At 37.0% G+C, this 27,455-nt stretch overlaps 2 protein-coding genes across 6 annotated transcripts in view; one reads left to right on the forward strand and one right to left on the reverse strand.

Annotated features, from left to right (window-relative positions):
- Window positions 1-8,458, reverse strand: part of CUNH12orf29 (chromosome unknown C12orf29 homolog) — a 60,440-nt gene extending 51,982 nt beyond the window's left edge. The window contains exons 1-4 of one of the 4 annotated variants that reach the window (XR_004676138.1): window positions 8,218-8,456; window positions 4,898-5,015; window positions 2,055-2,150; window positions 1,010-1,126 (exon numbers count right to left, since the gene is read on the reverse strand). Coding sequence is in view for 3 of the 4 variants with exons in the window: in XM_034987881.1 (XP_034843772.1) it covers window positions 1,010-1,126; window positions 2,055-2,150; window positions 4,898-5,015; window positions 8,218-8,307 (421 nt within the window). In the remaining variant the exon portion in view is untranslated. Of the gene's footprint in view, window positions 1-1,009; window positions 1,127-2,054; window positions 2,151-2,680; window positions 3,101-4,897; window positions 5,016-8,217 lie in introns of those variants that run through there. The other 3 variants (XM_034987881.1, XM_034987879.1, XM_034987880.1) reach the window with 3 other exon arrangements.
- A 3,475-nt stretch (window positions 8,459-11,933) lies between these two features.
- Window positions 11,934-27,455, forward strand: part of CUNH12orf50 (chromosome unknown C12orf50 homolog) — a 32,682-nt gene continuing 17,160 nt past the window's right edge. Inside the window, exons 1-3 of one of the 2 annotated variants that reach the window (XM_034987285.1) lie at window positions 11,934-11,987; window positions 13,985-14,104; window positions 14,656-14,776. In XM_034987285.1, coding sequence (XP_034843176.1) covers window positions 11,934-11,987; window positions 13,985-14,104; window positions 14,656-14,776 — 295 coding nt within the window. Of the gene's footprint in view, window positions 11,988-13,984; window positions 14,105-14,655; window positions 14,777-27,455 lie in introns of those variants that run through there. The other variant, XM_034987286.1, reaches the window with a different exon arrangement.

The raw sequence follows: 27,455 nt of genomic DNA on the forward strand, positions 1-27,455 counted from the left end.
ATTGAATACCATTCTAAAACAGAGTATTAAAACCCTTTTTTCATTTCATTTCTTTTTTTTAAGTTTTCTCTCTACTGTCTCTCCAGTTTCAGGGACAATAGACCTATGCAGTAAGTTTTCTACAATTTATTGTCCTGTTGCAGTATTTGCTGAACAATGTATTAATTCCACCTGTATTGAAGGTTATTGCTATTCCTCTCCTAACTTCTGTTACCAGAATAGGTTCCTGCATGTGGACAATTCTTTATCAAACAAACGAAAACTAGGACACATATGCCACTGTGACCATATCTTTGACCTTCAATACTCAGGTTAACTGTAAAAACCTCTTTTCTGGTCCATTAGTCTCCAGGAAAACCCACCCCACTTTTATCATAATCTTGCTTCAAAAATTTAAATTTAGTTCTGCTGTACCCCTGCTTAATAATCTTCAGGATGAACTTCAGAATCCTCTAAATGGAATATAAACCCCTTTAAGATCTGGGTCCATTCTACATCTCCAGCCTCAACTTTTATAATGTCCTCCAATGTCCTACACCCTAAACATTCCAGCCACAGAGAAGTGTCACATAAAATTCCCAGACTCCGTATCGCTCCTCTTTATGGGAGTTTGCCTAAGCTGACCTTCCCTCATCCTTGCCAGCTAACTTCCTGGTTCTTAAGCTTCAGTACAGATGTCCTCTCCGCTTAGAAGCCTCCTCTATCACAGGCTCACCAGAACTCTTCCTCTTTTCTCTGACTATACACTTTGTATACCTTCCTTTTAGTTCTTAAATCATAACAGTATTGGTGGATTTCCCCTAGTGTCTAAAAGATCATGGAGGATAACGTTCTAATCTTCATTTTTGTGTTACTAGAACCTAAGAGTACTCTGCACATTAGGGTATTCAAGACACGCCTGCTGAACTGAACCTTAACCTGGGATATCTTTCTACTAAGCACACTTTTGCAAAAATTTTCCCATTCCCAGAAAAATTCCTTATGCATTTTAGAAAAGTTTTCATGATACCAGGAATGTGTCCATTTTCATCAGGCATCGGATTCCCATTTAATTGTTCTATTTCCTTCGCTGGTATCCAGCACTCTGGAACAGGTTTGAAGTCCTCCTCAACATTCCAAAAAAATTCTAAAAGAGTTAAATAATTTTACATGTGGTGATACTTTAAAAAATATAAAAGACGAACAAATTCAATGTGGGAATAGCTAATAAATCCCATGATATTAGATATTATATAATTATTCTCCATTATCACCATGATGTGACTGCAATTCTCAGAGTTAGGGTACTAGCACTTTAAATTTTCAATTTTGGGGGCGCCTGGGTGGCTCAGCCGGTTAAGTGTTTGCCTTCAGCTCAGGTCATGATCCCAGGGTCCTGTGATTGAGCCCCACATCGGGTGCTCTGCTTGGTGGGAAGCCTGCTTCTCCCTCTCCCTCTGCCTGCCGCTCCCCCTGCTTGTGCTCACTTGCTCTCTGTCAAATAAATAAAATCTTTTTAAAAAAATTTTTCAATTTTGAACCCACCACTCTATAAATAGTGATAAAAGTCTAAAGAAGCCAATGTTCCAGTATGTGTAGATTTATGATGAATTTTTAATGTACTATAAATATATAAATGAATGAGTAGATATACAATGATTAACATATATATCTGCTTATATAATATTTAGAGGCATTTTAATGTTTAATTAAACATACTGATAATCCTTTGTTATTTTTGTGCCTGATTTATAAAATTACATATTTGTCTCTTAGGCAACAAAACCAAAATGTGTTGCTCATTACAGTATATATGTAGTAATTTGTATACTTTAATAAAATCAACATAGTCTAATGAGTTGTAAAAATGTTAAGAAAATGATTTAAAATACTTTTCAAGAATATTCTTTTACATACAAAGATACTCAATTATAATTTTCTTCTTTCCCCTAAGTAATTAAATTGTAAGAAGGATATAATGTATAAAAATACCACCACAGCAAGAAATAAGCCAAAAATTGCACGTTATTTAAATCATAAAAAGCTAAAAAAAAAAAAGGAAAAGGCCCACTAACCTTGTGAGTTTTGTTTTGATTGTAGGTAATTTTTAAATCTTTTCTCAGCTAGTTTGTTAGGTTTTCTATCTAGCCGAGCCCAAAGGTATGGCTGACCTAAAAAAATAATAAAAGGGAAAAGAAAAGTTTAAGAACCAAACAATAAAACTTATCTTGAAAGACAATTTAGTATAAAGTTTTTCAATAAATAATAGGGTCATCTTTCCTAAAAGCAGCAACCCTAGAAGATGCACTCTAACAAACACATCTTACCCAGCAGAACCTGATGCTGTAAGAAGATTTAAGTCTGGTTAAAGAATGATGAGGATGAGATAAAAAGTAAATATGTGACCACTTCATAAGGACATTCTGCAGCCATATTTTATTGGCAATGAGCATTTGTGAGAAACTGAAGCTACCTCTATACTAAATGGAAACATACCCGGATAACTGTAGTCACACTTTTCCTGAAACATAACTATAAGGGTTAGTTCCCAAAAATGTGGAATTAGGCTGAGCTGTTTTGCATGGCTCTGATCCCTGGTCAAGTGATTATTAGTGATGATCTGTAATCATGGATCTGCGAGGTTTCAGCGTGGTGTGCCTGCATTCTTTATTGATAACAGTAAGACTAATGAATCTTATACCTGGTGTCAGTGAGACTCCTGGAGGGCTCTGCTGTTCAGGCTGGTTACTTAGCAGGAAGATGTCTCCGTGACCAGCAGAATATAGAAATCCCCAGCTCACACTCCATTTTGGATTCTGTTTCCAAGGTGTTCCCTGCATACATCAGTGGTTCCTGATTTGACAAAGTGTGTCCTGCCAGGACCTTGGGGGCTGGGAGGAGTGGAGAGGGGTGCGAGGGGGTAACAACAGGTGCTTTCACCTAGACTCACCAGACCCTTTGCTGCTGTGTACATCCTTACGTTCAATGCCCTTGCTAATACTGTGTATCCTTCACCTGTAATAAACTGTGGATTTGCAAGCACTGTCATTTTGGATCCTGTAAGTTTTCTTTAGCAATCCAATCATGTTTATCTGCCACTATTATACATGATCACACATAATGATGCACATTTAAGTTTCTTAATATAGATATAAAAGCCTGAAAAATCTTTTAGTTTCTTCAAATATATGAGATTTTAAAATTACTGACTATAGTTTGGTTAGACATTCTGTATTACTTATTAACTATCCCAATAAATAATATGAAGAACAAGATTAAAATTATATTCTGTCATTTCTGGTTGAATGGACCTTTTGTTCTTTTTACTAGTAAGTACAAAAACTCATTTCACTCATATCCATTAAAATGGATACTATCAAACAAAAGTGTTGGTGAGGATGTAGAGAAACTGGAACCCTTGCGCACTGTTGGTAAATCGTGTAGCTGCTGTGGAACACAGTACGGCAGTTCCTCAAAAAATTAAAAATAGAATTACTATATGACCCAATAATTCCACTTCTGGATATATGCCCAAAAGAACTGAAAGCAGGACCTCCACGAGGTATTTGTTCACCGTGCTCATAGCAGCATTGTTTACAACAGCCAAAAGGTGGAAGAAGCCCAAGTGTACACTGATGGATGAATGGTATGTACATAAAACTATGTGGTACAGACATAAAATTAATGTGATTTGTACAACAAACATACACACAATAAACTGTTACTAATAAAAAGGAAGGGAATTTGGGGCGCCTGGGTGACTCAGTCATTAAGCATCTGCCTTCAGCTCAGGTCATGGTCCCAGGGTCCTGGGATCGAGCCCCGCATTGGGCTCCCTGCTCCGCGGGAAGCCTGCTTCCCCTCCCCGCTCCCCTTGCTTGTGTTTCCTCTCTCGCTGTGTCTCTCTCTGTCAAATAAATAAATAAAATCTTAAAAAAAAAAAAGGAAGGGAATTTTGCAGGTACTACCACATGGATGAACACTGAGGACACTATGCTACATGAAATAAGCTTGTCATAAAAAGAAAATACCGTATGACTCCACATATATGAGGTATCTAGAATAGCCAAAACATAGAGACAAAGTAGAATATGGTTGTCAAGGGCTGGAGGAGGGGGAATGGTGAATTATTTAATGAGTACTGAGTTTTAATTTCGCAAGATGAAGAGTTCTGGAGATAGACAGTGGTGATAGGAGCACAACAATGAATTGTATACTTAAAAATGGTTAAGATGGTAAATTATGTTAAGTGTATGTTAATCACAATTCAAAATGGGAAAAAATGCATTTCAGAAAAGATTCCCTGATACCAGGAATATGTCTAATTTGCATTTACTCAACTGTTCTGTTTCTCTTGCTGGAATTAAGAGGTAAAAGGAAATCATAAAGATTATTTCTCTCTTTTCAATACATTTTTTTTCCTTAACTGACAATTTCTATTTTAGTTTCTAACTCTTAAAGTGCATTAAGTTTGAAATAAATTAGAGATACTGACAATAGTAATAAAACCTATGGAGTCAGCACTGGAATCGGTGAAGTAAGAATAAGTTTTAGGATCAAACATAGGTTCTATTACCAGTTCAGCCATTCATTAATTATATGGTCTTGGACAGATTATTTAAGTTGTCTGAGGCTCAGTTTCCTTATGTGTGAAATGGAGAAGCTTACTGTGCAAATTAGAGATAACATGATAAGCATTTATCATATGGCCTGCCTTGAATGAGTATTAAGTAAATGTTAATTACCTTCTTTTTCTCCTCCGAGAAAGATACATGATATAATAAATAAGTTTAACAACTGGGACTTTATCATTTTGCTCTTATACTTAGGTTGCCAAGGATTTATGAAGGGTAACTGCCCTACTTCAGATATATATAGTTTGTAAAGTGATCAAATAATATTTGTAGTATAATTTTACCTTTGTAGGTAGTAATATAGCAACATGTTCCATCCACTTTTTCTGTTGGAAGTGCACTGTATATATCTGCATCTAATGCCTTGTGACTTAGAGTTTCAGTTGCCAAAACTTTAAATGGCTTAAAAAAGAGAGAAAGAAAATTGGTTTAAAATAAACAGCCTCTACGCCTTCACACATACTCTCACCTGGAATGTTCTTAATTTCACTATTTCTAAAGTACATTCTCCTGCTTACCCTTCAAGACAATTAAAAAATATTTCTTCCATCGAGTTCTCATGAGTTACCCCCTCCCTTCTATGCTATCACAGCAATACCTGTTTTCCCACACTTATTTTTAATTAGTACATTTCTTTAGCCACCATGAGCTGACATCAGCCACCATGTCCTCTGCAGCACTGTCTCCGCAGCACAGGGTGTTCCTTTACTTGACAATTACTTGCTAAATGCCTTCTATAGGTTAATCCTTGTCCTTGACAACAGAAGTTAGAGATTAACAAAAAGTACCTGTCTTTGGTGGAACTTTCATTTTAATGAGCAAGACAGTAGTAACAAAATAATACATACATGCAATGTTAAGTATAATAAATGTTACGGAGAAAAACAAATGGGGAGTCTTTCAGATTTAGCAGTAGTAAACTGCGTAATTTATGGTTCTATTTATGGTTCTTCTACTGTCAGGAAGAGAAGCCAAGACCATCAAGAACGGGAAAAAGGAGTTTCTACAATTCCTACCAATTTTTTATCTGTAATTTATTTTTATTTCTGAGAAAGAGTTATGCCACCGTTTTATAGTGTGAATTATCTGAAGTAACACTCATCTTAATGTGAAAAACACTGCACAATACTGGTGTGTACAGGTTTAAAACTAATACATGAAAGTACTGTTTCTGGGTTTTCTGAGTCAGGTAGACTTAGGAAATTAGCACCATTGTTACTGATTCAGGACTTTCAAGATAAAATAATGACTGGGGATTTATCACTAACTCCTGCAATTAGTATCAGAGGATATCAGTTTAGCCTGTAGTGGTTAAGGCCTGGCCTAATAGCAATGTTGGTGTGGATTCAAATTTACCAAAAATCCTGGGGAGGAAATTACTCTGCCCATGGAGTTTTTGTTTTTGTTTTTTTAATTTTGTTATTTATTTGAGAGAGGGAGAGGGAGCGAGAGGGCGGGGTGAGGGGCACAGGGAGAAGCAGACTCCCCACCATGCAGGGAGCCGGATACAGGGATAAAGGGCTCATTCTCGGGACTCTGGGATCATGACCTGAGCGGAAGGCAGACGCTTAACCAACTGAGCCACCCAGGCGACCCCTCGCCTCCAGGGAGCTCTTGATGAGCTCCAAATATTCCTTCTGTAAGAATCAACTTTCTACCACTCTTTGCTATCAACATGTTCAAAAGACAACGTAAGATACCAAGGGTACACAAAGTTCTCCTTCTCATTAAAGACTTTAACCTACTTGGAAAAGAAGACATTTGTGTTTAAAAAGTAACAGTGAGTATCAACTGAGTGGTCCTCCAATTTCCGGACAAAGGAGATCACTGGGATAACTACGGGGCTCAAAAATTTCATGGAGAAGGTCTGATTTGAAAAAATCCAAAATTGTGGAAGTAATCCAGACAGAGTTGCACAGCCTAAGCAAAAATAAAGACAGGACCATGCCTGCTAGGTTCACAGGATGAAAGACTTTGTTTAAACAGAGATTTCACTTTAAGTAGGCAACTCCGCCACACACACACATGGCATTTTCTGCTGCACTGAGTCCAGGCCCCTCATGGTGGGTGCAACGGGCACTTCAAGAGTAGACTGGGCCTGATTAATGGGAAGCCTTGACTTACAGTTAAGGATTTGAATACTGTGCTATAAATAATACTGGAAGCAAATCTTAACTACAGAGGGACCTGAGCAGGGGCTTATTTTTCCTGGTGGAGGGTACTTTTACCATTTACCCACTCCCACCGACATACAAAGTTGAGAATCACAGCTAAAGTGAACCACTATTTGGGATGTCAATATTTCATATTAGGTTTGTTATGGCTATAAAAAATAAAAGCTTGGCAACTACTGCTACAGACAGTTAGTAGTTAACTGTGGGGTTCTGACCAGGAAAGAACATGATGATCATTCTGGATGGCAGGAAAGAACAATCAGGCAGTGCAGTAAGCAGCACATAAACTATTAAGAACTGTAACACCGGTGGCACTGGAAATGTTGTTACAAGTAAAAAGTGTCAATATGAGGGGCGCCTGGGTGACTCAGCCCGCTGAGTGACCCACTCTTGGTTTCGGCTTAGGTCACGATCTCATGGCTCCGACTCAGTGAGGAGTCTGCTTGAAGATTATCTCCCTCTGCCCCTACCCCTGCATGTGCTCGCTCTCTCTCTCTAAAATAAGTAAATCTTAAAAGTAAATAAATATAAATTTTTAAAAAGTAAATAAAGTAAAAAGGGTCAAGGTGAATGGAAAATTGGCATGAAAGTACCCCAGCGTTCATTCTTTAATTCAACAAATATTTATCCAGTGCCTACTACACTTCAGGTCCTAGAAACTGGGACTAGATACAACAGGGCAGTCTCCGCCTTAAAGGTCTTTTAGTCCAGAAACCAAGGAGACCGCCAATGCCAATGATGTAAGGCGTGTGGGGGCCCATGCCAAATGCACACGAAGAATTTCGTATGATGAGTTGGAAGCACCGAATACCTGGGGATTCTGTTATCAAGGACCTTGCTACACATGAAAGAATTACCCTGGTATAGGTGACTAATCATTCACCAGTATTTACCAAAGTCCCTCTAAGCCTAAAACCCGGTGCTGAGAGAAACACCAGGAGGTGGGAACACCAAAATTAGAATCAAGTAGGTAACTACCGGTAACAATACATGAGGTCTGATCTTTAGGGACCTAATTAGGCTAGTTGTCAACACCATCGGTGGCTAAGATCAAGTGTAAAGCAAGTTTTCTAAAATCTCCACTTTGTCACCACACTCTTGAAAAGCAGTGAAGTTTGGATTGCGGTGATTATGTGAATACTTAAGGGGTCGTCCCCCAAAAAAGGTTGTAGAAAAAGGGGCTATTACTTAAGATGTGGGTTTTCCATTTCCACGCGACAGCAAGTTTGAATCGCCTTATCAGAAAAATTCTCTCGAGGATTCCCTCCCTCGCAACTAAGGAGGTACAAGAACCTGGAGCTCAGGGAGCAAGAACGCCCTACCCTAGACCTCCCCAGCGAAACCCGCAAAAAGCTCCCGGCCTGCAGGGCGGTTCTAACGAGCCCCGAATCCCGGCGTGGCCGCTCCCCGGGCCCCGCACTCCTCGGTACCTGATGCTCCCTTTTGGTGGAGGGCTCCTCTTTCACCTCCGTCACAAACACACACGGCATTTTCCGCTGCACCGAACCCAGGCGCCTCATGGTGGGCCCAACAGGCAGTGCGAAGGCAGAGCACGCTTCCAAACAGCGAGCCGGCCGGGAAAGCGTCCCCAGCAGTCACAAACTCAAACCACGAACACTGCCCGCTCAGGCGAAGCGTCGGCGCCCTCACGTCCCCCAACACCGAGCGTGGGGCGGGACGCACGCGCAGAAGCCGCCTCCCGACCGCGGCGCCTTCTGGGAGTTGTAGTGTGGGAGCCAAGGTACCCCCTCCGCGTTTGCACTCCGGCGAGCGTTAGTCCGGGCTGTGATGACCGTGAAACAAGAGATCCGTTTTTGAGTTGTGCGTGCTTAACCACATTTAGTAACCGATGATATTTATGAAAATTAAAGAATACCAAGTTACAAGTTTCAGATGCCGATTTAACGCCACTCTGGTGGAAGTTAATTGCCTGTTCTCTTTAATAAATTCCTGTAAAAGTTTAGAAATATTCGGAGACCTCTCAAAGCCTAATGGAAATGGATTTCCCAGGAAGAGTGCTAGAAAAAGCTACAATTAAAACACCTGGGACCCCCCAACACAGACAATAGTAATACCGTTTGGATTACACCTCATTGTGCCTTATAATATGGTCGAAGTTGGTTCTGATGTTTTTTCCTGAGTGCAAAATTTAGCCTTAGACTAATACAAAACCGGATTTCAATCTTAATTTTTTTCATAGGAATCTCATTTATCTTAAATATGAGCTCCAACAGAATCCAAATGGCTTGAGTTGTTGGGAGTCAATCAGCTCCAGAGCTAGTCAATCAACAGCTTTATTTGCCTTGTTGCTTAAAAGAATATTGGAGGGTAAGTGATAAGACGGTCAATGATTGAATAAAATATTAAATATTTAGTAATGTAGCCTTCCTATCTTATTGAGGCTAGTAGTCTTCAGCAGGGCAGTTCTGACTACTGCCATTTTTATGTGCTTAGACAAGGTCCAGGTCTCATTTCTATAACTGTGTTACCTGCAAGTACCATAGAGTCCAGTGTTTTCCTGACTTATCCCTTAGAAAAGGTATCTATACAGAAGAGGGTTTCCAAAGAATAAATATCCCTTTTAAAAATGCAGTTTTTTTATTGCTGGATTCAGAGAGGAGAAAGAAGAGATTTGCCATTTCATTTACTTTCTGTTCTGCTATTTTCTTCTCCTAGGAAAACACAAAAAGGCTAAAAAAAAAAAAAAACCCACCTTTTTTTTTTAAAGAGGAACAGGGGGACTAGTACACCTGATGCTAGCTGTGAGCTATAGACGCTTAGTATTTTATAGTCAAGCACCAGTGATTTCCTGTTCCTCCAGAGGAATCCCAAAAGCAGCGTGTTTCATGGGTCTCAAGGGAACAACAATTAAATAACCCTCACAACTATCAACTGCCATTTCCCAAACTGCCACAGAATCTTCTAGGTCCAACATTCTGTCATTTCTGAGACGGGATCATCTTCTAAAACATTCTACTTGCTGTTTGAATAGTAGTAGCAAGGCTAACTGTTCCTCGGGAAGCACTCTATTTCCAGTGCTTTGATTTCATCAGTGCCTGGAGCAAAGCCTTTGGCTGAAACAAAGGAGTCCAAGTCAGGGGAGAGCCAGAGGTCCAATTCACAGTTACAAACAGGGCTCCTATTCTAATGGATAGCAGCCAGCAGCTTTGCCAGATACTCATAAACCTGAAGAGCCAGCAAGGAGTTCACTCCCGGCCCCTGTACTTAAAGTGGTGTAATTGGATTACAAATTGGAAGAAATACTTTCCTCTGACTGATGTGTTAGTATTCTAGCATGCATCAAAGATGGAAGACAGTGTGAGTCTACATGGGCCAACCCAAAATACTTACAGAATTCTCAGGCCTACTCCCAGCTGTGGAGGCAAATTTCCCATTGCTCTTCCCTATAGGGAGTAAAAATCCTCATGAATATGGTCTAGCTTTTCCTGAAAGACTAGAATGAATTTCATAACAGGAAAGATGTGAATAAGAAAAGGGAGGGGGGGTGCGGAGGAAAGAAAAAGAAATGAAAATAGAGTTTTGTTTTAAAAAATGAGAGAGAAAGAAGAAATTGAGGCTCCAGGCATTCTAAAGACTACCAAAATGTACAAATCTATTTACTGGTCTTTGCAAAGCCAAAAAGGAAAAAAAAAAAAAAAAATCCCCATTTTGGTTTGACCTGTTTTTGCTGTGTCTAATGGAATGTAATTTTTCCCAACATACTCCAAAAGGTAAAAACATTTTTTCATCATTTCCCCGATGTAAAACAGGGATTCTCACAATGACTTTAATCATGATGTTGCATGTAATCATGCAATAATGGTGTTTGGTAACAGTATTTGGAAATAATCCATGCAGCCAAAAGCTCATAGGCAGAGAGGGAGTTTTTATCTGGAGGCAAAGATCACTTAAAGATATTTCTTAGAGGTTTTTCTCAGTAACTTATGTGCTTAAAATGGGTATTTTATTGTTCTAGAGTTAGAAGTTACGGCAAAACAGAAGGCAAGATATTAAGTTTTTTAATATATATATATTTTTGCTAATATTTTCAAGGGTTTAGCCAAATTTTTATTCTCTATTTCTTCACTTACTTTTAATACTGCCTATTTCTTTTTATTTTTTCTTTTATTTACAGTTATAGGCAAACAACTCTTTTCTAAATTTTAATTCCTTATTTTATTTCTTAGATTTTTACCTTAAAGTATTCAGAAAGTTCATACCAGTTAGCCTGTTTTACTTAACTAAAGTGAGAATCCATATGCCTTTATGAAGAAAGACCTCAGTAACTGCTGGTTGAAATGTCTCATTCTGGGAATCCGAGTACTTCACTTTGTCTTCAACAAATTCTCAAAATTTATAGACACTCTGGACCTTTCTGCTATAGGAAGAAGCTCTTCCTCCTTTTATGATGGATGAAAAATGAATGGAATATAGCTACAAGATGAATAAATAGTCCAATTATTTTCAGGTACCTGTTAAAATAACACAATCTGAATGATTTTTTTTTCCCAATTCAATGGATAGCAGTGAGTATATATTTAAATAATCATATTATCTTGGAGTATAGATAGTATATTTACTTACTTAAAAATTTTAGTTTTTTTCCAAACCATATCTAGAAATGAGAGTTTAGAAAACAGCTACTTGTGAAATATGTAATACTTTTTAATTATGAAATTATGAACTAGCTTATGTCCCAAAGTCAATCAGAACATTAAAGATAAAACGTTTTATTTTTACTGGCCTATTTGGTTAATATACTAGAATTGGGGAAGAGAAATACTATACAGAATTCACGAAGGTAGGCTAGCCTACAGTTACGTCTGAGGTCATTTATGATGAGCAAACAATGGATTAGGTAACAATGAGGAAAATTCTGGAAGTTTGAGTTTGTGTGCTTACTAGCAACCACTTTGAACATTTCTGCAAAGCTAGAGAAGGTATCTTCTAATTTAAATTTCTTTAAGAATTATCTATTGTGTAATATACTGTCAACAGGAGGTCAGTTTTAAAGGAATATTACTGATAGCCTGAAAGACTGTGGAAAAGAAATTCTTTTTCCCCCTTACACACTGATAGTTCTTATATTTGCATTCCTGCAATTCTTATATTAAAAAACATTGGATTAGCAGCAAGAGAGTTGAAAATGGCAGAAGTTGGGAATGACTGCTATTTCTTTTTTAATTCCACATGCATAAAGGTAAATATTGTACAATTTACGGTACTTCACATGCTTAAGCTTTTTAGTAGAATGAAGGAAGATATGGCAATAATTTGTATTGCTGAGTCAAAATTTACTATTTTCCTGAAAAGTACTTTACATATTTAAAATCTGAAGTAAAAGCTTATCATGTATTTTTGACATACTGAATTTCTCTGAGGAAATTAAAATTATGATATAGTTTCAAACATACTGAAACGTTATATGATATATTGTTACAGTTAATGTGATTCCAAACATGTTAATTCAAAAAGTTAAATTCAGCTCACTATCAAACTTAGGTTAATAAATCTAATTGATTCCCTATTTGAAATTCATTAACCCAGTTACTGAATTTTCCTGTCAACAGTCTAACAGCGAATATTTGATAACATGGAAAAAGGAAAAGAAGTATTATAAACAAATTAGCCAAATTTGAATTCAAGTTTATAAGGCTAAAAGATATTAAATAAAGATATAAATAAAGATATTAAATAAATAATAAAGATATTAAAGAGATTAGGATTAATGGACCTCAATGAAACCAAATAAATGTAGAAAGTTGGAGCTTCATGTTCATGCCTGAATGAAAAACACAATGTGTCTGATTTAAAGTGACTTATCTCTGCTAGGAAGCCTGAGTGGAGTCAACCTCTTTGACCATAAGAATTTGATCCACTTTTTTTTTTTTAGTTCAGTTAGCTAACTTATAGTACATCATTAGTTTCAGATGTAGTGTTCAATAATTTGTTTCCTATAACACCCAGTGCTCACTTATTTGCCTGTCCCCTTATGATTAAACCTAGAGATGATAAATAATAATAGAATTTATATTCTGTGTGTGCAGAGAGTTTTGTCTGTTTCACTGCTGTATCCCCAAGTACCTAGCACCATGACCGATGGGTGGTAAATTCTCAATAAATAATTAAATGAATACATAACAATAGCAATAGCAACCACGATACCTTCTTCACATAATTTTTACAATCTGTGAGGGGCACATTTTATTCCCTTTTTACAGATGAGGACACTGAAGCACAGACAGGGTGAGGAAATGTATTAACTTTGTAACTATGGACAAATAATGGAACCAGGAGTTCAATACTGGTTTATCTAGCCCTGTCCACTATCTTGTAATACAAGATCCACAGATCCACTTTTAAAAGGGGGAAATTGTGAAGACAGGAGTAAGAAAGTGAGAAAAAATAAGAAAAAAACATGGAACATGTGTCAAAAGACAGAACTTCATGGAATATTTTTATTGAATGTCACGCACCTCTCTGTCAGAAAGACAACAGCCTGCAGTTTTTCCAAGTGTGGGCCTATGTGTAAAAGACATAGAATTAAAAAAAGGACTAGCAGCCCATTAAAATAATCCACATCTGCTTTTGTTGGTATATGTATACGTGTATTGGCACAGTTGTTTATCTTGTAGACCAAGGGTATAAAGAATATACATTTAATGTAGCATAATGTGCTAAAAAATTCCACAATAATATAAAGTTTAAGCCCCATTCACTTTCCCTGTAAAAACACACTTAACAGTATCTCCAATAGACTAAGAAAACATTATCTAATAAAGATTGAGTAATAGAGATCATCTCCACCATTTGAATATGGCTTGTGATTCTTAAATAAAACAAAACAAAAAACTATCTTTTTCCAGAAAGCTAAATTAAATTGTTCCATCATTGGATTGCGATCAAGAATATCAGTGGTATCATATGTTTATTCTTAGTGGATCATATGGATTAACTGATAACAAAAAGTAGCATTTGATCAGTGACTTGTGGCATGTTGTACTAGATTATATTGTCAGTCTCTCACTAAAATTAAACAAATTTGCTAAAATTTAGACTTACGACCTTATTTTGCAGTATTTTTTGTGATTCTAATTTGATCTAGTCATATTTTCCTTAATTAATTAGCAACTTACTGTTGTTGAACACTAACGCTAGTACGTTGAGTTTTCCATACTGTTCCCTTTTTACTTGCAGGGTTCCCAGTGCCGATTCCGACACTGTGAAGAGGCCCTTGGCAGTGACACTGTGTGCTCATTATGGAGAGAGGGAAAATGTTTAGATCCACTTTGCAGATTTAGACACATGGAAATGCAGGTAGAATTACTCACCATCATCATGTTTGTTAAAAAAAAAAAAAAGCGTCTCTCTTCATAAGACCGAACTACGTACTCTTTTTTTTTTCTTTTTTTAATTATGTTATGTTAATCCCCATACATTACATCATTAGTTTTAGATGAAGTGTTCCATGATTCATTGTTTGTGCATAACACCCAGTGCTCCATGCAGAATGTGCGCTCTTTAGTACCCATCACCAGGCTAACCCATCCCCCTCCCCTCTCCCCTCTAGAACTATGTACTCTTACAAAACAATAGAGGGGAAAAAATGATTCTTTCTTCCACTACTTAATATTACTCATTTTGCATGCTGTTCAACTTAAATTCTTATAAAAAATGGTGGCATGCTTTCGAAATATCTATTGTATCTTTTAAATAGCAGAGTTTAGAAATACTGAAACTCAGGAGACACACATGATCCTAAATCAGTAATTGGGATAGTTTTGTCACATTATGTTGTGCTGTAGCACATTGTATTTATTTTGAATATGGTATCTGATCATTACATTTCCCCCACCTCCTTTGTCTAGCAAAACTGCAGCATTTCATGCTTCTGGGAAACTCAACCTCTTGGTTGTGTGAAGATCAGTTGTATCTTTTATCACAGCAAACCTCGCAATATCAATGGATTATTTTTGCCACCAAGTAGCAGTAAGTATATTTTTTAAATAACATGGACATACCATATTATAATGTGGTTTTGGAGTAGCAGCATAGAATGATACACTGAATAAAGCAGGGCAAAATGAATATGGTTTAATAGCCAATGGATGATTTGGGATGATTCTATCAAGAATCATGACATAAAGCTTAGAATGAGCCATCAAGTAGCTAACAAGATGAAGTGAACAAAGAGCAGGTTACACTCTCTCTGTGCATATCTAAAGTGGACTTTATTCCTCTGAATGTGAAACGGCTACTGACCTTACTAGGTAGAAGGAAATTGTGTCTCAGCAAAGCATCATACAACTGGAGCCAAGCTTAGAGGTCATGCCTCACTGTTGCTCCCTGTGAATGTGCAGAAACCTATCTTATAGGTAGGGAGAGCAAGGGCATGCTCTGAGCTGCACACTTCGGCTTCTAGAAAAGCAGCTATATATGCGGTTCTTTCTAAGCTTCAACTGGGAGAAAATGCAATCCCATTGCTGCAAAAGCTGTGGCACAATTCAGTCTTCCTAGATGATACTGAGACTCTTCTTTGTGGTGAACCTCAGTGTAGCTTCTGGAAAGGAGATAGAGAGGACACCATACCCTAAATCAGTGAGTGATGAGAAGCTTGCTTAAGAATTGGGACCGTCAGGTTTCCCTGGTGCTGTAGCTCTACCACTTTCTGCTGTGGCCCTCGTATTTTTCATAATGGACTCATTCTAGAAATGAGCTTACAGGATATCAATCCTTTGGGATCTGAAAAATTGGCTTCAGATAATCCTTTGGCAAATGGTAAAAATTAGGTCCCCTTGTTAGGTTCTTCTGGAAAACTCTGACTTCATGGCATTCATCATATATCCAATACCTTAATCAATGATTCTCCTCCTCACTAGACTAAACATCATGAGGATGGAGCTCATAACTAGTTTCCTTACCAATGTTCTCCGCAGTGTCTAGAGCATAGACACTCAGTAAGATTGGATGAATGGATAGATGGATGGGGGATGGATAGATGACCACTGAAACTACTGGGGACCCACTGTAGTGAGAGTGATTGCACCTACTAACTGATCAACTTGGCTTCATTGGTTTACATAGAGTGTAATTTTATTTTACCGGGAACGTTGTACTAAATTCCTTATATCTTGTTCGTAGTTTGCTTCTTAATGGTCTGTGATAAAATTAGCTATCTTTCAAACGAGTTCATTCAGGACTAGCGGAAAACAGACTGCACCTCTCTGCCAAAAAAGGGTAGAATGGCTGTATAACTGACAATTTTTGGGACCCCCCATTGTTATACCACCCTGGGCTAAGTTCTGTAGGGATATATTTTATTACTCTAATTTTTAGACATAGAATCTGGTGGTCAAAGATTACTTCTGGCTTTTCTGGAAGTCTTAACTTCTTGAACAGGTATCAAGGCTGAGCCTGACTCTTGGAGTAAGCTTTCCTCTCGATAGGGTCAAGACTAGACCCAAGCACTGGGACCAAACCCTAGGCATTGTACCTCCATAAGAGGGAGACCCATACACCCATCCCACCCTCCCACACACCCCCCATCATGTCCACTTACCTGATTTGAATTCACCAGGACTAATTTCATTCTGCCCTTTATTTCTATTTATCTCAGTTTGAACGATAAAAACACTCCGGTGTGTTTCTCATGGGTTCTCATACTACTACCATACAACAGTCCAGACACCAGATGGGAGGATTTTTTCCCACATCAATGATTTTTTTCCCAGCAACACTCTACAACACCACTTGGGTGTCCTACACTTCAGTTCTAACAGTACCAGGAATTAGCACAGACCCCATGGACTAAAGGCTCCAAAAGATTCCCCCTGCCACTACGTCAGATGTCAATCATAGGTCCCCAGGCTACTCAAACTTCTGTCTAACTTGGCTACAAATTGGAGGTTCCCATGATCTCCCTCCTCGGATTCTATCATTTCCCTGAACTCAGGGAAACAGTTACTTACATTTACCAGTTTATTATATAAGATATTGTAAAGGATAAGGATGAACAGCCAGATGTAGAGGTACATAAAGCAAGGTCTGGAAGGATCCAGAGCACAGGAGCTTCTGTTGTGGGGTTGGGTGTGCTATCTTTCCACTATATGGATGTGTTCATCAATTTGGAAGCTCTTCTAATCTCATACTTTTGGAATTTTTATGGAAGCTTCATCATGTAGACATAATTGATTATTAACTCAATATCCAGCCCCTCTCTCCTTCCTGGAGCATAGGGAAGAAGGTGCTTAAATTTCCAAGCTTCTAATCACGGCTTGATCTTTCTGCTGACCACCGCCCTTCCTATAGCTATCAGGAGCCCACCCAGAGTCACCTCATTAGAACAAAGGACACTCCTATCACCCAGGAAATTCTGAGATTTGAGTTCTAGGTCAGGAACTAGGGTCAAAACCCAAATATTAGAATGAAAGGTGCTCCTAGTACTCTTATTATTTAGGAAATTACAAGGCTTTTAGGAGCTCTGTGCCAGGAATTGGGGGCAGAGACCCATATATGTATTTTCTATGATTTCACATTAGTGAATACCAGAAACCCCATCTCTTAAGTGATTCACTCTTATCCTTATTTGATCCCTTTCATCCACCCTTCCCCAACCTTCAAATATCAGCAGGGTTCTTTCTCAACTTCCTCTCTGAACTTTCCCTTCATATCCACAGCTAATGTAAGCATAATTTCCTTCTACGGACCTTACTTCTCCCGCAGCATTCTCCAAATGGCTATTTTTTCTCCCAGTTCTCAAGTAGCATTTGACCTGGAGGCGAGGTAGAAGGTTCCCTTGGTCCTCATTGCCAATTTCAAGTTCTCTTTCTCTTCTCCCTAAAACCATCCAGCTTGTATCTAATGCCAATGGATTATATCATTGTTACCCCTCAGTGTTGCTGTGGTTTTTGGGGTTTTTTTTGTTTGTTTTTCTTGCCTCTGTTTACATCCATCCAGGTCCCTCCTGGTTTTTCAAAAGTCTGAACTCTAGGCTCATTGTCCCTCTAACAGTACTCCTGTGTCAATTCTTGGTGATTTCAATATATAAATGTATGATATGCCCATCACCCTAGCTTCTCAGTTCCTTGAACTCAATTCTTCCACTGATCTTATCCTCCCCATCTCTATCACTCTTTCTTACTCATATCCAAATGCTAATTACCACCCCCACCCCATCATCTCAATTACATGCATTTCACCCTATGACCTATTTTTCTATTTCACTCCTCCTAGAATCCTGAATGTAAACATTCTGAGCCTTTGGCTCAGGTCATGATCCCAGGTTGCTGGGATCGAGTCCCGCATCGGGCTCTCTGCTCAGCAGACAGCCTGCTTCTCCCTCTCCCACTCCCCCTGCTTGTGTTCCCTCTCTCGCTGTGTCTTTCTCTGTCAAATAAATAAATAAAATCTTTCTTTTTTAAAAAAGGGTAAAAAAAAAGAAAACATAATTCAGTTGATATTTGGTAGGCATTTCCAACTATATTTCATATTTTCTTTGCAAGCATGGTAGGTATGTATTCTTTCTTCCATGGTATACTTGAGAGGTTAGCATATTCAGACAAACTGTTCCCCCTAAGAAATTTCCTAAGTTTTGTTAAGGATGATTTCAAAACACAGTAGCTCAAACACTGAAGCAAATTCTCACCTCCTTGCCTAATTGCCATGTTATTCTATAATGAATAACTTAATAATAATTTGATTCTTATTTTTTTCTAAGTCAGTGTCTTAAGGTGCTTTGGACAGCTGACTATCTGGCCAGTGAAATAAACTTTAGATCAGCTCACTTTAGGTCTAGCCTGAATGGATACATGTACATAATCTTCTTATTCTAAGTCTTGGCAAACCATTACTTAATAAATGGTTCTTAAATAGTTTAATAAACACTTTGACTTGAATATTAGAGTTGGTAAAATAGACTACTATTGTGTTTGCAGGGAGAACAATTGTTAATGGTTATAAGAGGGGGGAAAAACCTGTTCAACTCAACTCTTTCCTCTTTTGGGGAAAGGTGGATAGGTAGAGTAAATGCCATAATCCACACAGTGGTGATGCCTGGAACAATTTGTGTTGGGATTGGGCAACTCTTCATCTGTGTCTGTTTTCACCTTTGGTCCAAAGTGCTTCCAAAAGTACAACAAAATAAAGGCAAGTACTGAAATATTAGTTTTCTAGGCCTAACATTTGTTGGTTACATTTGGGTCTGAGACCTCCACAGATTTTAGGACTGTATAAACTAAAATTTTATGATTTAAGAAAAATGAAGTAGGGTTATAAGAAACAAGAAAATCTCATATTCAGTATTTTCAAATAATTTCTTATATATTTTCTTGTGGCAGCCCTGTATTGGGCACTTTGCATGCCTCATCACAAAAACCTGCCAAATAGATACTATTAGCATCCCCATTACAGATTGGCAAAATGAGGCCTAGAGAAGCTAAATATCTGAGGCAGGGTACTTGAATTCAAGCACAATTCTGTCCGACTCTAAGACTCTCTATGGCATTTCAAGAATACATCAGTTCTTTTGGCCATTTTAATGGACTCACCCATAAGACCTCCTCATCTGGCTTCTTCCTCTTGAGAGGCTAATTCTATTACCCTACCCTGCAGCCTTCTTTTTGAAGCTATTAAGATCCTTTGCATTTAATAGAAAACTCCCTTTTTTCCCCTTTGATTTATATTAAACAGTGGACTTCAAGCATTTCTGAATTATGTATATTTCCATTAAATAAGGTTTCCTCTTTCTCTTATTTTCTCCATGTATTTGCGGCCACACAGTGGGACTTCTTCCCTTTAACCATCTGAAGCCCAGAAGCTGAGGTACCCCATCTGGTATTCACCTTATCCAGAGGTCCTCAGCTCTGACTCCCAATTAGAATTACTGTGGGAGCTTAAAAAAATAACAGTATCAACCAACAATAACAATAAAACAACCCAAAAAGTTCCCAGTCACCACCCAGACCACCAATTAAACTGATGAGTGTTAAGCTAAATTGATGAGTGTTAAGCCCAACCTTCAGTGTAACTTTTTTTACTGCAACATTTTTTTAATAGAAAAGTTGCAAGAATAGTTCAATGAACACCCATCCAAGTGCTCTTAACCAGATGCATAAATAAACATTCTGTCAAATTACTTTCTCTTTTCCCTCTATTGCTGTTGCATATATGTAAGTATTATATTACATATATGCATATAATGTACCAATACATACTTATCCCCCCTTTTTGGAACCATTCAAGTGTTAGTTGCAACTATTTGACACTTCATCCCTAAATACTTCAGCATATATCTCCTAAATTTAAGGACATTCTCCTGCATAAATACACTGCATATGACTATTACATATAAGAGGAAATCTAACAGTGATATGATACTAATGTCTGATATTCAATCCACAGTTTGTAATTTTCCAATAATGTTCATTATAACAGTGCTTCTCAAAATTTAATATTCACAGAAATTACTTGGAGATCCAGTGAAATTGCAGTTTGATTCAGTATGTCCAGGCTGCGGCTTAAGTTTCTGCTTTTCTAAGAAGCTGTCAGGACAATGTATTCCCAGAACTATGTATGAATAGCAATAGCTTTATAGTTGTTTGTTTTGGTTTTTTCAATCCAGCATCCAATTAAGCATCATTTATTGTAATTAGTTGTCATGTCTCTTTAATATCTACATTTCTTTGTTTTTTTCTTCCCTGTTGTTGACATTTTAAAGAGTTCAGGCTAGTTGCTTTTGCAGAATATCCTTTAAATGGGAATTTATTTGTTTTCTGTTAATCAGATTTAGGTTAAACATTTTTGGCAAGAATACTACAATATATTATAAAATCTATACAGGTGTTCCGAATGCCCTAATCAAACTATTGCATGAGGGTGTTCCCAAAGAATTAGTGAAAAGTGAAGAAAAAGAATTGGTGAAGAGCCAATGGTGAGGAGCTCTATGAATTATATAAAAATAATCACCATTTTTACTCTTTCAAGCAAAGGGAAGGATAGTACCCGATTCCCAAAGATTATGAATAAAAACAACTTATTTGGTTAAAAATAACTGAATTGTTCAAGCAAAAGATTCTTATAACCTTCATGTTTTGCCTGTGCATTTGTGTTTTAGTTAGGAAGGGATTTATAGCAGGGAGTATTGCATTATGGTGATGACATGCATGTCACCTACGTGAAAAGAATCAAATTTGTTTTGAAAATTGATTAAGCACAGATAGTAGCTGTTTATTTTTGAAATGTCTGGGCATGACATGGCAGTCTATCATGGTACTAAACAAGACTCTCTTGGCTGAAAAGCACTGATGTCCTGTTAACCATTAAGAAACTCGTTCTCCCTGTCCCCACTTCACCAAAATCAAAAATAAAAACAAAACAAAAAGCAGCATTTGTTAACTTCCAGAGAGCAAACACTCCTACCATGAATGATTTCAAGTTACCAGTGTAACATCAGTGGGCTTGCAAAATAATAATTGGTTCTCATTTGCTGATCTGAGCCCACTCCAGCACACACTGATTTTAAGAAGACAATCCTACCTCAGTTGGATTTAAGGGAAAACTGGAAATTATTGGCTCATGTAACTGAAGAGATTAAGCACAGAGCTGACCTCAGATGCTGCTGGATCCAGGGCTTCCTTTACCGACCCTTGGCTCTGTACTTCTTGCCATTCACATACTGGGGTTGCCTCCAGAAGCTCATATCTGGATCCTGGAGGCAGAATAAGCAAGGATGGAGAACCCTGAGTCAAACTGGGTTAAAATCTCAATTTGCCACATACTTCCCAATAACCTTGGGGAACGTAATATCTCTGTGGCCCAATTTCTTCAACTATATAATATAGTAATAATACCTATGCCATGGGGTTGTTTTGGATATTTAATGAGTTAATATCTAATAATTTAGAAGAATACCTGGCAAAGAGTAAGCACTCAGTATGCTCATCATTATCATCATCATTTTCAATTAACCTCCAAAGAAATCTTTTTCAAGCTAAAGCCTTAACACTGAACCTCATCTAATGATGTGGGAAACATGTTCATTCCTAGGAATGGTTCAGGCCAAGGGAATAGCTAATCCTTAGGTCTAGGATGTCATCATCACTCAAATTAAATGGATTGAAGATGTGGAAAAGTTTCCCAAAGGAAAACAAATGTTCTTTGCCTAAAATGAGGGAAGAAATGACTATGGGGCAAACATAATATTATTATTATAATAGTAGTAACATAATATTATTATAATACTTATATATAATATATATAACATATATATTATTATATTATTACATAATATTAAAAATATATATATCTTTTTCCAAAGAGTTAGATGAAACATATCTGATCACACCAAAATTGATCTTAATGGCATGAAACTATGCTTTGGGTAGAAAAATCAAGGTAACCAAAATGATCTATTTGTGTAAATTCATAGGAAATACATTATAGTACTTCCTTGAAATGCAAGTCCCATGGGAAAGTTACAGTAAAACAGCAAAAGTATAATTTATGTATCGAAACTCTTATCACACCATTGCTTTAACCATTATAGAGAGGGTAAATTTAACTGTCTAAATGAAGTTTTTTTACATCACTTGATTACCAAGTAATTCACCTGAATTATTTATTCCATATTTTAACTGGGGAGTTTCCGGTCACTAAATATGCTGTTTTTCCTATACTATAACTTTCTCCTTCTGATGTATATTTTAATACCCTGAATAGAAAGGTATAATGAACATTGGTCTTTATTTTTGATGAATTAGTCTTTAAAACATTTTTTTATTAAACTCATCATAAATTTAAATAGTTGCAAAAGTTCCAACATTTTATCAATACTGACATTTAACAATTAAAATTTAATTACTCTTTTAAAACATCAGATGACATTTGATTTGCCATATGATTTGATACTCATCATATATTTTTAAAATTTAAGAACAATAATCTCAAAGTTCAAACAGGTCCTAAAATTTATGTAGAAATGCAAAGAGCCAAGAACAGTCAAGACTGCTTGAAGAACAAGAAAATTACAGCACTTATTCAACCAGATATCAAGGCCTATAGAGTGATAGAGATTAGGACAGTGTCATATTCACTAAAAGCTAACCAAATTGACAAATGAATAGAGTGAGAAGCTGGAGATCCCTGCAGAGATGGACACTTGATTTGTAACAGGTAGCATGGCCTATCAATGGGTAAAGGATGATCTTTTCAGTTAATGAGGGGAAAGTGAACTCCTTTGACACCATACATAAAAATCAATTCTGGGTAAATTATAAACCAAAATATGTAAGATCAATCTTTAAAGGTTTCAGAAGGTAATAAGCACATAAAAAATATTAACTATTAAAGAAATGATGAATAAATTTGGATATATTAAAATAAAAATCTGTATTCACCAAAAACACCATTGAAGAATGAAAAGATAAGCCATAGAAGGGGAGAAAATATTTGCAGCATATGTCATTATATGACTGCCATAAAAGACTTGAACTCAATATTTGAAGAAAAATCAAAAGACAGAGAACCTGGAGAACCTGATGAAACAGGTTTCTCTGTAGAGGCATTATCAACATTCAGGGCTGGATAGTTCTTTGTTGTGGTGGTGAGGTGGTGGTGGGAGTGGGGGTGGGGACTATCCTATGCATTATGGGATGTTTAGCAGCCAAAAAAAATTGGCTCTTACCCTTAAGATGCCAATAGCATCTTCCTAATTGTGTCAACAAAAAATATGCCCAGCGATTGCCAAATGTTCCCTAGGGGAAGGAGTAAAATCATCTCTGGTTGAGAACCCCTGTGCTAGAACAATGCGCAGAAAGCATAAACAAGATTTTGAAAGATAGGAAATCCAAATGTCAACCAACAAATGAAAATGTGATCAATTTATTAGTAATCAAGGAAATGTAAATGGAAATCACTTTGAGATATCAAGCAACACCCATTATTTTGGCAAAACTTTAAAAATCTACCCACTGTTGGTAAGACAAATGGCATTGGGAATTCTTGGGCACTGTATGAAACGAGCACTTTGGAAAACAGTCTAGCATGATCTCATCAAGAAAAAGTCACACATAATTTAGGCCAAGGAACTCCATTTTTGAAGCCTATATCCTAGAAAAATTCATTCCCGTGTGCACCTGGATACATGTAAAAGAATGTTCACAGCAGCATTTTTTGGTAATGTCCAAAAGCTAGAAATAACCTAACTGTTGAATGATAGTGTGATATATAAATAAATTGTGGCACATTCATTCAATAGATAGTACTATACAGTAATGAAAATGAATGAACAAAAGAAATATGCAAGCAAGGATGCAGCTCACAGTTACAATGTTGAGTGATGGAAGACAGAAAAAAGAACACATACTCTTGATTCCATTTATAAAATGTTCAAAAATAAGCAAAATTAAGCTTTATTTTTAGACATGCATACCTAGTAGTGAAACTATAAGAAAAACCACAAAGTGATTATTAGAAATCAGGATAAAGATACCTATTGTGGGTAATGGAGAAGGAAAGTGATATAAAGTGCAGAAGACAGAGAGGGGCTGTTATTTCTTGACCTGAGTGTTTATTACATTGCGTATTTGATGATTTGTGCACTCTTCTGTATATGTGTTATATTTGACAGTTTTCAAAAGGTAATAAATACTTTAAACATTTCTTTAAAAATTAAATCTTTCCTTTTCCTAAAACTACTATTTTCATTTTCTTCCTTCACATTTTTTAAAAGATTTTATCCATTCATTTGAGAGAGAGAGAGAGAGCATGAGTTCATCAGTGGTGGGAGGGACAGAGGGAGAAGGAGAAGCAGATTCCCCACTGAGTGGGGAGCCTGACGTGGGGCTGCATCCTAGGACCCCGAGATCATGACCTGAGCCAAAGTCTGATGCTTAACCAACTGAGCCCCCAGGCACCCCTCTTCCTTCACATTTTTAACCTAAACTAATATTTTTATGCTTGAGTTATTGATCACCTGTCAAATTTAAGTATAATAAAAATGTGTATATAAGTTGAAATCTAAATTTTTGTTTTATTTTCTATGACAGTAAGTCTCCACACTATGGAATCTCATAGTCATTAACACATTTTTAAAACACATTTCCTTAGGGTTGTTATTATTACAATTATTAGTAATACATAATTTATTAAAACAACATAATTACATTGCACATTGATGAATAATTACTGCACATAAGAGTAGACTTTCATTGGAAAAGTATCTATTAATGAGCTAATGATCAAAATTATTCTCATCTGTTTATGAAATAGAAGGCATATAACTAAAAGTAATATACAGAACTAGCATATTATCCTAATTTTGCTAAGAGAGTTAGGAGATAGTTAATATTTTATAAGCTGAAATAAAGTGAGGCCCGATTTTAATAAGAACATTTCACAATATTATTTGATAAAATAGGTTTATATACCTGGGGATATAACACTCAATTGGAAGAAAATAATTTCAAAATATTTTTTATCCATGGGTTTTATCTAAGATATCATGAGTAATTTGGTAGAGTAAATAATTACACTTGAATTTAAAAAATTGTGATTGTAGGTTAACTTTCAAAAATGTATCATAAGGAGTTTCACAGATCTGCTCCTCAGTGAAGCAACAATAGTTGATGAAAATTATATATTAAACACAAAGTAAAGTGTCTGGAAATTGTCCTAAGGGCATACAGCAAGTATTTATTCAAGAAAATCTATTAGGGGCACCTGGGTGGCTCAGTCAGTTAAGCATCCAACTCTTGATTTCCATTCAGGTCATGATCTCAGGGTCATGAAATTAAGCCCCACATCTGGCTCTGCGCTATGCATAGAGCCTACTTAAGGTTTTTTCTCTCTCTCTCCTTCTGTCCCCCTCTCCCCCGGACTTGTGCATGTGCTTGCTCTCTCTCTCTCTCACACTAAGAAAAAGAGAAAAGAAGAAAGATAGAAAGAAAGAAAGAAAGAAAGAAAGAAAGAAAGAAAGAAAGAAAGAAAGAAAAGAAAGAAAAAGAAAGAAAGAGAAAAGAAAGAAAGATTCATCTATTAAATATCAGTTAGAACAGCAAGTCTGTGTATTTGAGTCACTACCCACCCCCCAGTTCAGTGTGGCAGAAGTTCTACTCTATGTGGGTTCAACCAAGAACACAGCGTGTACTCTACCTCCAGCTTCCTGCTGAGGAAGCAGGCTGCTAGTATTTCTCATACTCCCCCACTTACAACTTCATGTTGAAAGAGCTCTATTTTTCAGGCAAGAGAGGCTAAGAAGTTTGGGTCTTCTATCCAGCTCTACTCATAGGGCAGAAGTTCTACTACAGAAGTAGCAGGCAGAGAATAACAAGCCCCCAATTGCCCAATTGCCAGAAAGGGCAAACCGTAAATATCAGAGGCTAACACCCCTGCCCAGTGCCTGCTTATAAAGCAGGGGTGTCATTCCAGAGAAGTGAGTGACTGTCCTTGTTCCCAGTAGTGGCATTGAGGTTTTTGCTCAAGCAGGAGACATAAGCTCTAGGGGCAGAGAATTCTGAAACTCTCTAAAAGAGAATGGAATTTATCTGGAACAGAACAGAGTCTGAGGAAGTTTATTAGGGCATTCTGGAAAACAGTGGAGAGTTTGGGGTAAGCAATGATGAAGAGACTGGTAGCTCTATGAGAGCAACAAGCTAAAGTGTAAACCAGATAAGAGTTGACCAAAGACAACCAGGGGAATAGTTAAGAACAGCTCTCCCAAGATTGGAAGAAACTTGAAAGATTGGCCTCAGAGACTACCTCTGTAAAGGGATCAGAACTTAATTGAATCGCATGGTGAAGCAGTTTAATGCCCCAGTGCACTGATGGAAACAATAGAGCAATCAACCAGCAAGTAATGGAGTCTGACAGCTGGGAGTGAAACCAACAGAGGTAGAGAGCTTAACAGAGAAACAAGGGAAAGAGACAAAGAGAGTCCTGATAAAACCACTGTCATCCATGGATGACTCTGGGTTTATCAAGGCTGCATCCTCCAAGCAGTGACATCACGTGTTGTACACTGTGGGAGAAAGTAGATTATGTTAAAATAGTTCAACCAAGTCATTAAAACATTAAAAATCAAACAACAAATCCTGGGGCTGGGGGTAAGAAATCAAGATCCAGAGTTGCTACAACACATTGTCCAAACTGTCTAGTAAAACCAAAACCAAAACCAAAACCAAAACCAAAACCAAAACAAAAAAAACTGGGTAGGAATTTATGAGACACGCAAAGAAGCAAGAAAGTGTAACCCATACACAAGAAATAAATGTAGTCAACAAAATGCCTTGAGAGAGCTCAGATTTTAGAGTTAGCAAACATAATTTAAGCAGTAATAATATGTTCAAAGACCTACAGAAAACCATGCTTAAGGATATTAAGGTAGGTATAATGACAATGTCTCAATAAATAGAGAATATCAACAAATAGATACAAACTATGAATTGAACTGAATAAATATTAGAGAGAAGAAAGAATCAGCAAACTTAAAGATGATCAGTAGAGATTATACAGTCTGAAAAAGAGAGAAAACAGAAATAATGGTTGAAAACTCCCTAAATTTGATGAGAAATATTAATCTACATATTCAAGAAACTCAACAAATTCTAAGTAGAATAAGCCCAAGGATATCTGCATCCAGACATATCATAGTTAAAGGGTTAAATGCCAAAAACAA

This window comes from Mirounga leonina, unplaced genomic scaffold (assembly GCF_011800145.1).
Source record: "Mirounga leonina isolate KUSES-001 unplaced genomic scaffold, KU_Mleo_1.0 Mir_418, whole genome shotgun sequence".
NCBI lineage: Eukaryota > Metazoa > Chordata > Mammalia > Carnivora > Phocidae > Mirounga > Mirounga leonina.